Source organism: Agelaius tricolor, unplaced genomic scaffold (assembly GCF_023055355.1).
Source record: "Agelaius tricolor isolate 1412-34295 unplaced genomic scaffold, bAgeTri1.0.p SCAF_19, whole genome shotgun sequence".
Lineage (NCBI taxonomy): Eukaryota > Metazoa > Chordata > Aves > Passeriformes > Icteridae > Agelaius > Agelaius tricolor.
The window spans coordinates 15,701,222-15,718,506 of NW_027269279.1; the positions used below are offsets into that span (position 1 = coordinate 15,701,222).

Consider the following 17,285-nt stretch of genomic DNA (forward strand, 5'->3'; position numbering starts at 1 on the left):
GGGACTGTGGAATGGCCTTTCCAAGGAGCAAAGCACTATACAGCAGTAAAGGTGGTGGGGGCAGTTGCTTCCAGCACCCACCTCCAGGTGTGTGCAGCCCATGGGAAGCAAACTGCACCAGAGATTCGCTGTAAAGGAGTGTTATCCACAAGTGTAACCTTCCTCCAGTCATCGTGTGCTTCTGAAAGCACCTGGATCTCTGTAGTGGACCATTCAAACCAAGAGGTTCCCTTTGGCAGCTGTAAGGCCAGAGAGCAGAAAGAGTGTGAGATGTGCATGTGGCTGGACCTGGAAACTCACACTCAGGACCTGGAAATGCTCCCTGCATCTGTGAGCGAGCCCAGGGTGTCAGCTCCACTTCCCTGGGAAAATTATCTGCAGGTGCCTTGTGCTGGGTGGATGGGTTTGCACTGCAGAAAGGGCTCTGTGGATGCCAATGGGATCTCTGCTGTGTGAACTCTTCCCCTGCACCTGCTTCCCCTGGACAAGTCCAATTCTATTGTGAAGGTTAGGGGGTGTTGGAGTCCAGTTTGATGTAGTCTGTGCTGCTTAGGAAGTGGCACTTGCTGCACCCTTGATAATGCTGTACTAAACTGGGTTATCTCCCCAAAGCCATGAGATTCTTTAGCATATGATGTTCCTGATGCTGTGACAGCCTGTACTCCTCTACTCGCATCAGCCCTGGGGGAGGGAGCCAGGGTTAATTCCTGCCTGCTGTCAGAACCAGCAAGTGCTTTGGATCCCAAAGTGCCACGGTCTGGAGGGGGATGGCTGTGTGGGGACTCGCTCTTCTCTGGGAAGGAAGACCCTGTGAGGTGTTGAGGCTCCCTGCTGCCCCTGGCCTGGGGCTGTTTGTCCTGTTCCTGCAGCCTTGGGAGCCCCTGGATTCCAGTGGGAAGCAGTGAGCGTTCCTTTGCTTCTTCCCTTGGAATCAAGGTCTGCCTCGCTCTCTGCAGGCATGGCACGGCTGTGTCTGCACATTTGCTTTACTGCTAATGGAGCTGCTGCTTTACCCATTGGTTTCTGCATCCAGAAAGGGCTCACGAGAGCAACTGCAGCTTTTCCTCTGCTCCACAGGGCCGCTCGGGTGCCCGGCTAGCTGCAATGTTTGCTGGATTTCAGCAGATGAAAGGCGCGTTTTTCTTAATAGCCTGTGTAATTTTTTCCAAAGGGACCCCTTGCATTAAATCTTTAATACAGCCAGCTGCTAAGGGAGAAGAGTCAGTCTCCCTGCCTTTGCTGTGGAGCTCTTGCACTGCCCTGATGTTACCCAAGAGGCTTTTCCCTTCAGAGTAGTTGGAGCTGGTGCAGCTGGAGCCTTTGGGGTGGCAAAGGGCCTTGTTGCTCCTCTGCTTTCTCCCTGGTTTTTGCTATAGTGCCACATCCACTCTGTGCCAGGGAAGCAGGATCCTGTCTGTGTTGTATGTACTTGGGTCACATCAGCTGGAACAATGTGAGATAAACTACATAGGATTTGGGATGTGCTGTTGCAGGGCTGCTACCAAAAACCCTGTTCCAGCAGGTTGCTTCTGCTTGTGATTTCTCTTATTTCCATGCTCAAAAATCCTTGCTTGCCCCAATTTCTTAATAGTTTCAGGGTTGCTGACTGTCATTTTTGGCAGCTTTTTTTTATCAAATGCCTTTTGGAAATGAGGTGACATTTTGCTGAGCCTGGTGCTGCCTGCCCTGCTCCTGGGCAGGGGAGAGGGAGGGCTCTTGCTAGCCCAGCTCACACTGTCCCTCCTGCTTGTGCTGATTTGACTTTTATGTTGCATTTGCTGCATGCTCTGACCTTTTCTTCCTTCCTATCCCCTGCTTTCTGCCCTCACAGCATTCTCTGTGAGGCAGGAGTAATTTGGGAGGAAAGCCTCATTCATTTTTTGTGCACAACCATGGGTGCAGCTGTTGATTTTGCTGGCAATTGCCTTTGATAGACATTTACAGAGACAGTGACCTGTGAAAGAGTAAATCAAAGACTCAAAGCTGATGCCTGGGAGGCACCTTAATCTGATGTGTTCCTCTGCAAATAGTGGGCAGGTAACAAAGACATATCTGCAAATCAGGCAGAGTTCAGCAGGGGATGCAGCTTTCCAAAGAAAAGGGCCTGAGGATGGCTGGGACATCTTCAGTCTTATCATAGAATCATGGAATGTCCTGAGTGGGAAAAAACTCATGAGGATCATGGAGTCCAACTCCTGGCCCTGCACAGGCACCCTGACAATCCCACCCTGTGCCTCCCTGAGCTCTGGCAGCCTTGGGGCTGCAACCGTTCCCTGGGGAGCCCAGATATCACTGGTCACCAGGGCTGTGAGGTTGGAAGGAGGATTATTGAGCTTGGATTGCGCAGCTTGGCTCCTGCAGCTGTAGTTCTGCATGAGGCTTTTCTGTGGATGAAAAAGATGCTTTGCATTTTTATTTATTTATTTTTAATTTTCATGTTATCTATTTTTATTTGCATCTTGGTGCCTTGAAAAAGCCTTAGCTCTGAGCACCTCTCTGTGATCCCATGGCTGGGTTCTTGGGATGCCAGGACCTAATCTAGGGCCAGAGGAGCCCTGGCCCTTATCCTGGTCCAGGGCTGGACTCACTGCCTACATCTGGAGGTGACTGAGGTGGATTTCAGCCATGACCAACCTCCCAGGCAGTGGGACCCAATGTGGCAGATGTGCCCCATGGGTGACACCTGGCTCAGACACTGCCACTTCCATGCTCTGGGCTGACTGTCTGTAGCAGGAAAGCTGCTCTAAGTGCCAGAACTGCCCTATTATCACTTCATCTTATTCCTGAGCCCCGTGGGGCTGCTTGTGTTGTTCCAAGAGCATTCATCCATGAGTGTTCACAAGTCTGGCTGCTCTGCTGGCAGCTCCTATCTCTGCCTGGCTGGGATAGCACCAGCCTGCCAGCAGTGACAGTGTGGCCTGTCTGATTTCCTCTGGTACTTCCCACCTTCACTGCTTGTTTGCAATTTTCCTTGCTCCATGCATGAAATGCAGAGTGACCTTTTAAAACGTGTTCTCCTGGATGCAGGTGAGGATTTGTCCATAAGGCATCTGTGCCCTGCCTGCTCTGCATCCCTGGGGGTGGCCTGAGGATGCCAAGCTGTTTGTGCTGGGGAGGATGTGGGTCACATTGTCCTGGTGACTGTCCCTCCTGCAGGACAAGAGGCTGCTTCCCTGGTGCATTATTCCTGCTCTAATCTGCTGCTGCAGTGTTGGGGAGGCTGGTCCTGCCGAGCAGCACTCCTGCGTGGTCACTCCGTGGCTCTGAGCAGCATCCTGACACCAGGCAGGCAGGGACACCTTCCCAGCCCTGCTGGGAGCACCGAGCAGAAAACCATCCCCTGACCTCTTTAGGTCCCACCCATTTGTGGCCAAATCTCTGGCCAGCAAGGAGGCTGAGGGCACAGATTGCCATGTGCCACTGCATTGCCAGCTCCTGCCGTAGCCCCCACAGCAAGGGCGCCTGGGGTTCTCTGCACAGGGAGGGAAAGCTGAGCTTTGGTGGAAATGAATAACTGGAAAGACACAGCTGAGTTGGAACCATGGCCCAGCTGGGCAGAGCCTGAGGATATTGGAGTGAAAAAGTCCCAGACTGTTTTTGGCAGCTTGAATGCTGCAGGGCAGCACAGGATGGCCTTGCCCATCACTGCAGGCTGGTTGCCCTCACTCTGTGTCCCTCCTCTGTCCATGCTCTGCAGCAGCTGATGTGAAGGAGCCCCAAGGGTTTGCTGAACATTCCAAAACTGCTGCTTCCTGTGGGAATGCTGTGGGCCCCAAGATGAGGGCAGAGCTGTGGTGGGACCCATGGAGATGAGCCATGTGAGGCTGCACCAGGGAAACCCATCAGCTTCTGCATTTGAAATGTGGCTGCCTGTGTTCAGCTTTTGCTTTTTATGTGTTGCCAGAGGGCTGCTGTTGGCAGGTCCAGGTGATTTGGAACAACTCTGAAGGGAATGGTGAGGGCTTATGATTTTGGTGAGGTTGTGACTTCTTTCTCTAGAATTTCTTTTGAGGCCTTTGGGAGTGCGGTGTTTTCCCTGCGTGTCCCAGGCCCCAGCTGACACCTGTGGATGTGGATTGGGGGCTCCTTCCACTGGAAGTGAAGGTTGGGGTGGATTTGGGGGTCTGACAGTGGATGAGACCGTGGTGTGACAAAAGGGCAGAGAGCTGCTGCCAGGGACCTGGGGTCCAAAGCAGTGACATCCAGCACTGGACAACTTGGGCTAAGATGCAATCTTCCTTTTTTCCTTCCTTTTTCTTGTTTTCCTCCTTTTTCTGTTGGGGTGTTACAGATGGGGAAACATCTCCTGTGCCCTCATGCTAGCCTGGACCAGGTGGGGAGCTGTTGGCACCTGGCATAACCATGAAGAAAGTAGAATCCCAGGATGGCTTGGGTTGGAGGGATATTAAATCTCATCCCATTCCAGGGTTCCACTGTCCCAGGTCACTCCAAGCCCCATCCAGCCTGGCCTTGGGCACTGCCAGGGATCCAGGGGCAGCCCCAGCTGCTCTGGGCACCCTGTGCCAGGGCCTGCCCACCCTGCCAGGGAACAATTCCTAATTCCCAATATCCCATCTAACGATGTCCTCTGGCAGTGGGAGCCATTCCCTGTGTCCTGTCCCTCCATGCCTTGTCCCCAGTCCCTCTCCAGCTCTCCTGGAGCCCCTTTAGGCCCTGCAAGGGGCTCTGAGGTGTCCCTGGAGCCTTCTCCTCTCCAGGTGAGCACCTCCAGCTCTCCCTGCCTGGCTCCAGAGCAGAGGGCTCCAGCCTGGAAGAAGCCCCGAGCCCTTCCTGAGCCCTGCCGGGGAGGGAGGGCAGCGCCCTGAGTTTTGCTGAGGGCTGTGGGAGGGGACACGTCCCGGTGACCGTGTGGGGTTGCACAATGCCGGGCTGAGCTCTGCCTGTCCCCGCGGCCCGGCCCGGAGCCCGCGGCCATTCCCAGGGCCCCGGCCCGTCTGTCATGGCTCAGCCCGGCGCCTCCGAGCAGGGCGGGAGCGGGCAGGGCAGCGTTGTGCTGCTGTCATGGTGCTCCCCGTGACTCCCAGCTGTGCCTTCTGCAGGCCTGGGGCAGCGACAGAGCCGGCTGTGCTGCCCGGGGGGAGGCAGACACGTCGAACGGGGCTCTCCAGAATCTGGGGGGCCAAACCCCAGCTCCCAGAGCTGCCTGAGGGGCTGGCAGAGGTGCCTCGGCTCTGCTCAGCCCTGCAGGTGCCACAGGTGGTGCTGCTCCTACCTGTGTGCTGGGAGATGGCCTGAGGTGTGCTGCTGTCTCTGCTTGTGCAAGGGTGCATGCTGGCTGAGCAACGGCTCACAGGAATGTGATGGACAAATCTTTGGTGTACTTCAAGCTTTTTTCCTCATTTGGCGATACTAAGGGATAGATTCCTTGGCATTTTAGCTGAAGACAACCTGTGTGTTCGTATGCTGACGAGAGCAGATGTAGTAAGTAGCCTGTTCTGTCACACACTTGTGATGCTGGTTTTAGGTATTTGACAGGGAGAAGCACTGACCATCTCCTCTCCCATGGCAGCTGGTAACTGATGTAGAAATTGCCATTTCTAATTCGCTTTCTCTTTTAAGCAAAAGGTGTTTCCCTCCTGTCAGTGGTTGCTGTTTCCTAGCAGTGTCTGTGCAGAGCACATGCTGTGAGTTATTTTTCTCACCACATTGACATCATGAGGTTGGAAATTTGGAGGGTTTTCTGCTGTAGGACATGGCTATGATGCTGGACCTCCTTTCTCCCCACTGCAGGCAAGGTGTGCTCTGCTTCCTGTGTCCTGGCACAGCCTGACAGACCCCAGTGGGGTGTTTGTAAAAGGTGTTGCCTTACAGCTCTTGCCCCCCTCTCTTTGGGGAAGGGCACTGAGTTCTGGTGGGAGCCCAGTGGACCCTTGACCCCAGCTGTTTGGCAGAAACCACCTTGGCTAAACCCTCTGGCCAGCTAGGACTTAACTGTTGGGGTTTGAATGTGCTGCATGTGCTGCATGTACAGTAGTTAGAGTACCTTTCCTGATCCAGGCTCTGGCAGGATCCTAGGGTGCTTTGCAAGGGCTGGAGTGTTGTCTCCCCACAGTTCTTCAGGGCACAACTTCTCATTGCTCATCCCCTGGTGGGTCCTGGGGCAAGGTTCAAACCCCCAGCCCTGGAAGGAGTCCCCTCCTTCCCCAGCCCCTGTGTTGGTCCAGTGCTTGCTGTGGGATGAGTCAGCTCACTCCAGTGCTGAGGCAGTGTGGTTGGACTGGGTTGTGTTTCGGTTCTCAGTAGATCAGCTGAGCTGATTCATTTCTGCTCCTTTCTGCTGGTGGTGTGAGTTCCACAGTGTGACACAGACCTGTCCCACAACCAGTTCCCATCAGCCTGCACAGACACCTCTCTGGGGTTTTCCTTCCCTCTGTCAGCGCGGCAGCATCATTTGAAGGCAGCAGTGAGATAAAGGTGGGAATGGAGGTGAGAAGAGCTGATGCTGCAGATGGTGCAGGATGGCAGGGTCTCCCTCCTTCTCTGCATCCTTTGTCCACAGCAGCAGCCTTGGTCTCACCACAGTGTCAGGTCTGAACCACGTGCTCCTGGCATGAGCATAGCATGAGCATGTGGAGCAGAGTCCTGGAAGCAGCCGGGTTCCTCAGGGCTCATGCTAGAAAATGGAGGGCTTCCTGGAGCCCTGGTGTGTGGCTGCCCCATGCACAGCTAATCCCACCAGCTTCCAGGCCTGTGGGTGTCCCTGAGGTGCCAGAGCTGAGGGAGCTGATGTGGGTGCCCCAAGCAGCTCCGTGACCTGAGCTCTGTCCCTGCTGCCTGCATGTGGGGTGTGAGAAGGGACAGCAATGCCTTGGAGCTCTACAGCAGCAGAGTTCCTCTCAGGTGAGGAGTCTCACTATGCAACTGCTCATTTTGGTGGCACTGACCATCTGGATAATTGTCTTTGTCCTGCCTAATGAGGCTTTAAATATTTTGCCTATATTGTGAAGGATCAGATGTGATTTGCTTTGTCAGTTGTCTTATTCTCCTGAAATAAGTCAAAGTATTTGTTTTCCTTTGGGTGCTATTTGGGCTCTGTACTCTGGCAATCCTGGAGGTTTTAATTTTACACAACTAGCGTTTCAGAAGTTGTAGAGGTTTGTTTTGACTTTGTTTTAATTAAATTGCTATAACCTGGGGAAATCTTTGGCCTTAATTTAAATGGAAAGCCTTATTCTGAGAAAATCCAACATCTCTGTCTAGCTGGTGATTGTGCTGTTCAGAGTTTTGACAGGAAAAGTTAAAATTTTACTCCAGGCTTGAAAGTTTGCAATCATTGACTGCAACAGGCAGGGCCAGCTCGGTGGCGTAAGAGGATTACGTTAATCTATTGTTTGAGGAAGAATAGATTTAATAGATTCTGTTTTGGTGCAGAAATTAGATAATTACTGCTTGTGAGGTGAAAAGAAAATGGTTGGAAGTAGAAATGGTGCCTGGTGTTGGATCCTGGGCTCGTTGAGGAAGTCTGTGCCCCTCTGGGCCAGTGCTTCCTGAGGGATGTGGTGCTTGCTTGGGAAGTAGAGACGATTCAAATTCCCATGGGGTCTGAGCACCATCTCCTCCTGGCCTCTCCCCCCCCACCAACCCCAGCTGCCAGGCTGGGTCTGCTGCCAGTGCTCAAAGGTCCAGCTTGAGTCGTGAAGCCCTGGGAGGGAGAGGTGCTCAGGACTGAGCCTCCATGGCCATGGCATCAGTGGAAGGACTTCATACAAATCAGAGGGAAGCCTGAGCCTGTGGATGAGTCATTTCCCAGAGAGGCTGTTGCATATTAGGAAGAGATTTTTCCCTGTGAGGGTGGGCAGGCCCTGGCACAGGGTGCCCAGAGAAGCTGTGGCTGCCCCTGGATCCCTGGCAGTGTCCAAGGCCAGGCTGGACACTTGTGGCCACTTGGGACCATGTCCCTGTCCATGGTAGGGGGGTGGAACGAGATGGGCTTTATGGTCCCATCTAACCCAAATCATTCTGTGATTCCCTGATTCTGTGACTTATCCATAATTCCCTTCCAAGCAGGCCATGCCAAGTGCTGAGAGGTCAGATGTTCATCCAGTTCATTTTGTTGTGTATGAGGTGATCTCCTGTGCCTGGCTGTTAATTGAATTTTGATCCCTCTCCAGCCTGTGGCCACTGGTGCCCCCTCCCTGCCCTGGTGAGCCCCATGAGGGGACGTCCCAGCCATGGGCAGTGCCCGGCAGTCACAGGTGCTTTAGGAAGCTGTGGGCACAAGGCTGGGGTGAAGGGAGCAGCAGGGGCTCTCTGAACAGCCACCATGGTGTGTACAGGACCAGGAGGAGTGGAGACAGCACAACACACAGTGAAAATTGTGTGGCTGGGGTGGCTTTGCCCCACGGGCTGGCAGCTGGGCACAACCCCTCCATCCCTTTTCTGCTTTGTCTTTCCCCAGCCACAGCACTGCGAGTCCTGGTCCCTTTTGGGAGGCCTTGGGGGTTGTGTGCTTGCTAAGGAAACCTTTGTAACAGTCCCCCTGGGTATGACAGGGGTGGTGGGAGACACGATTGTCAGGAGCCAGCTGTGGGAGGGGGCTGCTCCTCCTTGGAGCTCTGCTGTCTGTGGGATGTCGGCAGCTGCATCGATCCAGTCCCCTGTTCTCCCAGCCTGGAGACTGCTTGCTCCATATTGATTATCATTTTTTTTCTGAAGACTGATGAAGTTTGCTGGACTCTAATTGCATGAATTATTCTCCTTTCCATTTTCTGAAACCCTTGATCATGTTAATAAGTTTTCCAATTTTTCCTTTGGGTTTTGCCAGGACTCATTTTTCAGGGAAAAAGAACAACTGGTATGCAGTGAGCTGGGTCTGTTCCCAGGCTGCTTGAGTAAGTGGGGATTATACATGTCCCAGTTTGTCCCACTTGGGCAGGATCTGGGGGGTTTTTCCCTTTTGATTTGAAAGAATCATAGAATTACAGAATGTCCTGACTTGGATGGGACCCACGAGGATCATTGAGTTCAGCCTCCAGCCCTGCACAGACACCCCAACAATCCCACCCTGTGCATCCCTGGGAGACTTGTCCAAACACTCCTGGAGCTCTGGCAGCCTCAGGCTGGGACCATTCCCTGGAGATCAAATGAATTTTGGGTGGATCTCAAGCAGTGTGGGGGCAGAGCCAACGGGGCCACTCTGGGGAATGGTTCAGCAGAGGCAGCACTCCTTGTCCATCAGACAGACCTGCCAGCTCCAAATGTCCTCAGATAATCCTACATTTGTTTCTCCTTTGGCTGTGTTTACTCCCATCACCTCACTGTTGATGTTTTAGACTTTCTTCAGTCCTTTTGAACTCAACAAACTATTTTTAGGAGGTATCAACCAATTTTCTCTCATTTTTTTCACTTAGCAAGTATCTAAAGGCCGGTGTGGCCTCTAGCTGCCTGTGCTGCTGGCTGCTTTTCCCTGCCCTTATCTCTTCCCTGCAAGCCTGAGCCAGGTTTTTATGCAGCCGTCAGGGAGCAGCACCAGGGACAGCCCTGCTTTGGGAGGTAATTATCCCTGTGTGCCCATGATTTAACTGCACAGTGCTGCCAGTGGGGAGAACCTTTTGAAATGGGATGAAATAACCTGGCAATTTCCATCTGGGGGTTAAAAAGGGAATTGGATTTCAGGAGCGTGCACGTCCCATGCTGCTCCAAAAAGGGACAGCTGCTGATCAGCTGCTGCAGGTGGGCTAGCACTGGGTCAGCACTGGCATCTCTGTGCTGGGGGCTGGGGCTGCCTCTGTGCTGCCACGCTGGATTTGATGGTGATTCCATTTCTGAGTGCTTCTCTGGGAAAGTGAATTTTCATAGAATCATAGGAAGGACCCACAAGGATGGATCACGAGTCCAATTCTCAGCCCTGCACAGACCCCCCAACAGTCCCACCCTGAGAGCATCCCTGGCAGCGCTGTCCAAACACTCCTGGAGCTCTGGCAGCCCTGGGGCTGTGCCCATTCCCTGGGGAGCCTGGGCAGTGCCAGCACCCTCTGGGGGAAGAACCTTTCCTGATCTCCAACCTAAACCTGCCCTGGCACAGCTCCAGCCGTTCCCTGGGCCCTGTCCCTGGTCACAGAGAGCAGAGATTGGAGCTGCCCCTCTGCTGCCCCTCAGGAGGAGCTGCAGCCCCAGTGAGCTCTGTGCTCCATCTCTTCTCCTCCAGCTGAACAGGCCAAGTGCCCTCAGCTGCTCCTCCTCTGGCTTCCCCTCCAAACCTTTCCCCATCCTTTTAGTCCAATGCTCTCCCTATGTGATTCTATGTTATTTCCAAGAAAGAGGCTATTTTAATTTAATTTGAGAATGAGGGTATTTTACCTTAATTTGGGCAGCACATCTGGGTTTGCTGCTGGAATTAGAGTGGTTGTGCTAAGTGATACATTGGGTAAATCAGTAAATTGATGTGGCTGGCTCGTGGTAGGTACCGGCACGGAAGTGTGTGAGTAATGCAATATAGCTAGCAATTACAGCAAAGTGCCTGCTTAGACTGAAATTATTGAGCCTCTTGCACATTCTGCAGTTTATTACAGCTGTGTTGAGATGTAGCACTTCCCAGAGGGCCCCACAGCTCTGACAGCAAGTGTGCTGCGCCCAGATCCGTGCTGTTCCCAGGAGTCAGCTCCAGGAGCCTCCAGAGGTATTTCTCCAGGGTGCTGGGCACCAGAGAGGACCTGCAGTGTGTTGTGCCACTGTGGGCTCATGTTTGCACAGAGCACAGGCACATTTAGAATCCTAATGAAATGCATTGAGTCCAACTTTTACCTCAGCACTGCCAAGTCCACTCATGTACCCTCACAGAGAGGAATTTCTTTCCAATATCTCATCTATTCTAGCCCTTGGTCAATGGGAAGCTATTTCCCTCTTGTTCTGTCACTCCAAAGTCCCTCTCCAGCTCTCCTGGAGCCCCTTCAGGCCCTGCAAGGGGCTCTGAGGTGTCCCTGGAGCCTTCTCCTCTCCAGATGAGCACCCCCAGCTCTCCCAGCCTGGCTCCAGAGCAGAGGGACTCCATCCTTGGAGCATCTCCATGGTCTCCTCTAGGTTTGTTCCAACGTCTCTTGTGCATCTGTTTCTTAAATCAGTTCATACTTGCATTTAACATATTTCTTCACATTCACATGTTGATAATTGATTTTGAGCACCCTGTGAAATAATGTATTCCAATTTTATTTTTATAGCTATCCCAAAACATTTGATGATTCTCTGGTATGCTGGGTTAACCATCAGTGAAAAATTTGGCCCCAGTCACTGTGGGTATATTTAAAATAGGGTGGAAGAAGTTTACTTCCTAAACCCCAAGAATTAGTGCTCAGAATTAAAAAAAAATAGTGTTTATCAAAATTCTTCTGAATTGGCTGAAAGATTTGACTGGGACCTGATGTGTGACATCAGTGGCCAGTTTTCAGCAGTGTGGAAAATTCCTGTCCCAAAGTCCTTTGAGGTCCCCATGGTGCTTTCAGATGATTTCTGAGGTAACTTGGAGGGGCCAGTCCCTCCCCAGCTGGCACTAAGAGAGGGATGATAAGAAATTCTCTTCCACCTGACCTGAGGACACAGATGTTCTTGGGGAATTAGGAAGCTTCCTCTCACCCAGTTTTGGGATCTCAGCAGGTATTTTTCCCTTGTGAGGAGAGGGACTCTCATGACAACTGATGGAAACAGGACTCCCATGGTGAAGCCTTTTGCCACAAGACATCCTGGGATGAGCAGGCAGCAGTGCCTCCTGTTCTGAATCTGTTCCTGATGTGCTGCCCAGGCTCCAGCTCCTCCTTTGGCCCACGTGGCAGCTTTTCTAGATTGTTCTGCTGTTGTCACTGCTCAGTGTCACACCTCCAGTCTAGGACTGCACTTGTGCATCCTGCTGGGCTCTGTTCTCTGCGTTGCTGGAGTTCTGCTCTCCAGGTATCAGCCAGCCTGGGAAAGGGACAGAGGGGAAGGCAGCCTTAAATCAGCCAAGGTTTTGCTTGTAGAGATGGGGTGGCTGCTCCCACGATGGCTTAAACTTGTTTTAGTTGCTTCCCCCACACACTGGGAGGTCAGGTTCTAGTGAGCATCCCCCGTGCTGTTCTGGGGGAGGGATAAGCTGTGGGAAGCATGGCTGAAGGAGGAGCAGGATGGGCTCTGCATCAGCTGCTGAGTGGCTTTTAGGGATGCAGCTCCCTGGAAGAGCCAGGGCTGCAAAGTGGATGTGTTTAACTGGTGTTGAGTGGTCTAGGTGTGGAGTGGGCCCTGGAGAAATATACTTAGGGTCCTCTTGGACTGTAGGAGTGGATGGACGAGCTGTCAGCTCAATAGAACCCCCTTTCCCTCTTTCCCTGCTTCTGCCTATCCATATTTAAGAAGTGTAATTGGAGCAAAAGGTGCTTGGGGAAGCCACAGATGTAACCAGATCTGGTTTGCTCACAATGGGCTTGGGAGCATAGGGACTGAGGGCTGCAAGAATGGTGCAAGGGCCACCTTCCAGGGCTGTCTGGCTTGTCCCACTGTGCTGGCTGGCCACAGGACCTGGCAGAGAAGCTTCCCAGTTCACACTTAAAATGTCTGAGCTGCTGGGATATAGCTCTGATGATTTCTGCCTGAAAAAGCATTGTGGTTGTTTGCAAGCTGGGACCAGTGCTGGTTCCCATATCTCTGATGGCTTCGTTGTGTTTGGAGGGTTCTGAAATGGGCAGTGTTGGTCTCTAGGGTCTAAAGCAGTATATGTTCAGGAATGTGTGAGATGACCCAGACAGCCAGGCTGTGTTTGACTTGTGGGTATTTTCTCCTCCCAGATGCTGCAGCCAGAGGTGTGAGATGCTGTGTGATGGCTGTGCAGCCGTGCTCAGCATCCCCCAAGTCCCAGCGCTGTGCAGGTTCTGATTCCTGCTCCAACATCTCCTCCACAGCTCCTCTTAAAAATCAGTTTATGTCTCTGCAAATTAAACCACTGTTTCACTTATGAAGTGTTTCATTCCACTGATAAGTGGAAGTGGGAAGCTGTTGCATCGCTGAGTGCATGGCTGCAAACCCCAGCACAGCAGATTGTTAATGTGAAATTAGAGAGTTCAGCAATATCTTGGCAGATTGCCTCTGCTGCCTAATAGGAGGCACCGAGCTCCTCTGGGAGCCAGCTGGTGTGACAGCCCTGTTTGAAGGGCTGACCACTCTTCTTGGAGCAAGGAAGGGCCTGAGGGCTGTTCCATGTCCTTGGGGCAAAGGAGACAGCCCTTCCCTTGCCTCAAGGCAGCAGCACAAAAGCAGAGGCTGTAACTCAGAGGAATGATGTGGGAGCTGTGCTGCCTCTGCGCCAGCACTGGGTGTGCTTTCAGCCAGATGGGTCCCAGTCAGCCTGGTCCAGGGTCACTGGGGGGACTGTGGGGCTGGAATCCCCTTTTTGGGCACAGATGGAGGTGTTTGTGGAGTTGTCTGAGCTTTCGGGCATTGGTACCTTCAAAGCCACTGTCCCCAGCTTATCCAGAGGTTTCACGAAGGTGGCATTTCCTCCTGTTTGTTTTCCAAGTGCTGGCACTGTTGGGCTCACGGACTGAGCTCTGCAGCCTTGTAGGGAGCCTGACTCCCTGCCAAGAGCTGTGGCTCCTGCCTGACCCCACCGCAGGGTACTCAGGAATCTGTGGTGTCCCTCCCTGGCTGTAGGGTGTCCCCCGTGCAGCCGGAGTGCTGGGGAAGTCTGCCTTGCTCCTTGGATTTTGTGCCTGCAGTCTTCCAAATTGCCCTTTTGTCCCCAAACAGTTTTGCTTTGCAAATGCCAAAGGAGGATCCCTGGGGCAGCGTCGCTGCTCCTCTGCCCTCCCAGGTGGTGGGAGGAAGGGGGGAAGTGAGGGATTCAAATTAACGCCGCTCTTCCTCTCCACTCTTCCTGCTGCCCTGTCCAGCCCCCTCTCCTGTTGCCTCGGCATAGCGAGGAGCAGGTAACATCACCGCTGCCAGGTGACTCCGCTGTCCTGCTCACACTCCAAGGTGTGAGTGCCTCGGCGCAGTTTCCTCCGGGAGAGCCGCTGCCGTGCCTTTTCCATAGCAGGCAAACAAGAGTTTGTCCTTTTCTGCCTCCCCTTCTCTGATCTCCCCCTCGGCTGCTTCCCGCTGCCTCCTGCCGGCCCCCTCTGCTCTCCCCGTGTCCTCCGCTCTGCTCCGGCTCCTCTGACCTCCTTTGAGTGTTGCATTTCACCGTGGTCGGTAACGGGGAGCCGATGGCAGATAAGAGGGGTGACAGTGTTCCGGGCTCTCGCTGCGCCGCCCGGAGCCAGCGACGGATGCTCTGCCCTCGGCACAAACCCAGCGATTCGGGGAAGCGCCCTGGACCCCTCCCGGCTGCGGCGGAGCCCATCGGAGGGAGAAGGTGGGAGCCGGGGGAGGGTGGCTGTGCGGAGCAGTGCGGGAGCAGCTTTATTTCCCCAGCTGCGAGAGGGGCGCAGCCCCGCTCTCCCTCCCCGTGTGTGCCAGGGAGGAGAAGGTGCCCGGGGACCGTGTCCCTGCCCGGTGGCGGTGCTGGAGGGGCCCCCATGGCCGCGGGCCCCCCCCGAGCATGGCCAGCCCCCTGCTTTGTGTGCAGGTCTGCGGCGGCTGGCTCCGTTAGCCGGCATGCATGTCAGCGCCCGGAACGGGGAGCAGGGAGTGGGGATGGTGCAAACGAATGATCCCCCCCAAAAAGCGCGGGCGGGGACAGTGACGGGGACGGTGACTCTGCCGGTGACTCTGCCGGTCACACGCAGCCGGCGGGGGCGGCTGCCCGGGTGTCCCTGGGCCGTGCTCCGCGGGGCGCACCCGGCTGCTCAGGCATTTAATTCCAAGGGGAAAGCTGAGCCTGAGTCTACAGGAAAAGAAAGAAAATAAGGGAGGAGGGAAGTGGAGGTCAGGAAGGGCTTTCGGCAGCGGATGGCCGTCCCTGGTGGCGAGGGGGCTGCTTGCAGGGTATGGCTCTAAGCAGGGAAATAGCAATGAATGCAGGTTATTTTTTAACATGGCATCCACACCGGAGGGATAAAAGGGTGTTCAGGGAGCCTGGGGCTCTTCCAGCTGAGTTACCACCAGTTTTCCTTGCTGTTTCCTCTCTTGGCATGGCTGGGAGTTGCTGTCAGACACCCCTTCCCCTGGATATGCTCCACTGACTTGATCTGGCTTTGCTCCGTGGGGCTGGAGCAAGGTTTGGGTGTTTTTTTCTGAAGCCCTTGTTTTTTCTCCGCCCAGCTGGCGTCAGGCGCCGAGGATGCAGAGACAAGTGCTCCTGACTAGGGGAGGGCTGGCAGGAGGATTTCCCTTCGGGTTCGCAGCATCCCCGTGTCTGCTGTCTGCTGCGGAAAGGCTTTGTGCTGGAGCGTGGGGAGCAGAGCTCACAGGTGACCTCTAACTGGATCAGCCTCGTTTACTTTAAATGCCTGTCCCTCTCCTTGGGCTCAGGTGTTTGGTGACAGGCTGGAAAGTCATGGTAGGTAGGTGCTGCTGGCAGCTGAGGGTGCCTTCTGCTCTGGAAAACAGGGAGGGAGGAAAACTGGTGGACTCTGAATAGCCTTGGGAAGACCAAGCAGGGATCTTCTCCACGCTGTAAGAACAGACCCTTTGGAAATTCATCTGAACATCTGATTTCTTGGAGTTTCTCATCACCTCTGAGATCAAACCCCATCCCCTTCCTCATCCGAGGGCCACCACAGCCACGCTGGGCCACCTACTCAGAGGGCAGCTCCTCCACCTGCCCCGTGCCACTCGCCGTGGGGGCTCGCAGACCTGTGCCAGTGCTACCGAGGGACTCTTTCCAGTGAGCACTTTTAATTTTTCCTCTTCCTCCTTCACTCAGCTCTGCAGCATCAGATGAAATACACGTTCAGTCGCCAGCTGCCCTGAGCTGTGACCTGCGCTTGGCTCAGGGAGACAGGACTTAGCACCCTTCAGATCTGAGGGCTCGCTGGAGCACGCTGTGGACTGTCCAAGTAACTGGTGGTGGCTGAACTCCTCCTGCCCTGCGCTGGGTCCCTCTGGCCCCGCTCCCTCCTGGGGCTGAGGGCTGGCGGAGTGCACGGGGCAGCGGGCACAGCTGGGGTGTAGCATGCACGAGCGTGCAGAGGGACGCAGGGACACCGGCGGGAGCCATGGCTTCGTTTGGGAAGCTGACGGAGTATTTCAGCCTGAGGAAGTCGAGGCCGGAGCTGCGCTCCAGGCGCTGGGGCCGGCGGAGCGGGAGCTGTTGCTGTAGTGTCACCGAGTGCAGGTACGGGGTGGCAGTGACCCAACTGTCCTGGTGCCTCCGTGTGTGCCCGGGGGCTGCGGGATGGCATGTGCGATCCTCGGTGCTTTGCTTTCTGTTTACCTCTCTTGGGGCTGGGAGGGGGCTGGGAGCAAGCTGAGGGCCCTGGGAGCATCACCCCATTCCTGTCTGGGGCTCCCACACAGCTCTTCACTGTGGGATGTCTCTGGCAGGCTCTGTGACCTGGCATCTGTCTCCCTGCCCAGGGCATGTCCCAGGTGTTGGTGGCACACTTTGGGTGTCTCATGGGTGACCACACGCACCTGTGCCTGCCTTCCTCTGCCTAGTGCTCTCTGCTGTGCCACTGCACTGTCCCCTCAACAGAGGAGCAATGTCATTGCACCGAAATTGCCTTTCCCTCCACCTGCCCTGTGCAAAGGTCTCTCTGCAGGGGCAGCAAGAAGTGGCTTCTCAGGTGAAGTGGAATCTGTGTGCATGAGGTGCTGATGCAGCCTCCTGTCATGTTGGAAGGGTCTGGGCAGTGGAGAGGGGAGCTCTTCTGGACAGACAGACACACGGCTCATCAGCAGCTTGTTTGGGGTATGGATTGATGAGGGGATCACAGTGGGGATGGGGAAGGTGGCTTTTGGGCTGACTGGAAATTCTCTAGGAGCATGTGAGTGCTCAGAGTTATGTTGGGGGGGGTTGCACACATCCTTGTTTTGCATGTAAACACAGTTACTGCAATTAAGAAAATTGCTCTGTGCCTGGGTGGCTTCTCCTTGGATGTTTCGTGCAGCATGTAGGACAGAGCTAGAATTCAGTGCTGCTCTGGGCTCTTCCCCGTTTGTGTGGGCTCAGCCTGAGCAGTGCATCCCCGAATCTCCTGCTGACCTGCATTCGGTGCCTCCCTGCTGCTGTGGGGTGTAGGTCTGTGTAGGGACACACAGGGCACAAAATAACACCAAGGTGTTTGCTTACCTTCCTCCCTGGCTGCTGAGCACTTTGTAAAGGTAATTAAATATCTACAGATTCAAATGAAGTTGGAGGCCCTCCTGCTGCTGCCTGTGCTGCTGCTGAGACTGAGGCGAGCACAGCCGCCACTGCCTCC

At 54.4% G+C, this 17,285-nt stretch overlaps 1 protein-coding gene across 3 annotated transcripts in view; it reads left to right on the forward strand.

Annotated features, from left to right (window-relative positions):
* The window catches only part of LOC139598327 (ankyrin repeat and fibronectin type-III domain-containing protein 1-like), a 237,852-nt gene that overhangs the window by 34,653 nt on the left and 185,914 nt on the right, over window positions 1-17,285 (forward strand). For 2 of the 3 annotated variants that reach the window (XM_071444580.1, XM_071444582.1), the window contains exons 1-2: window positions 14,215-14,335; window positions 15,184-16,198. The exons of the other annotated variant lie outside the window; for it this stretch is intronic. In XM_071444580.1, the coding sequence (XP_071300681.1) occupies window positions 16,080-16,198 (119 nt within the window). In that variant the 5' untranslated portion in view covers window positions 14,215-14,335; window positions 15,184-16,079. Of the gene's footprint in view, window positions 1-14,214; window positions 14,336-15,183; window positions 16,199-17,285 lie in introns of those variants that run through there. 3 annotated transcript variants of the gene reach the window in all.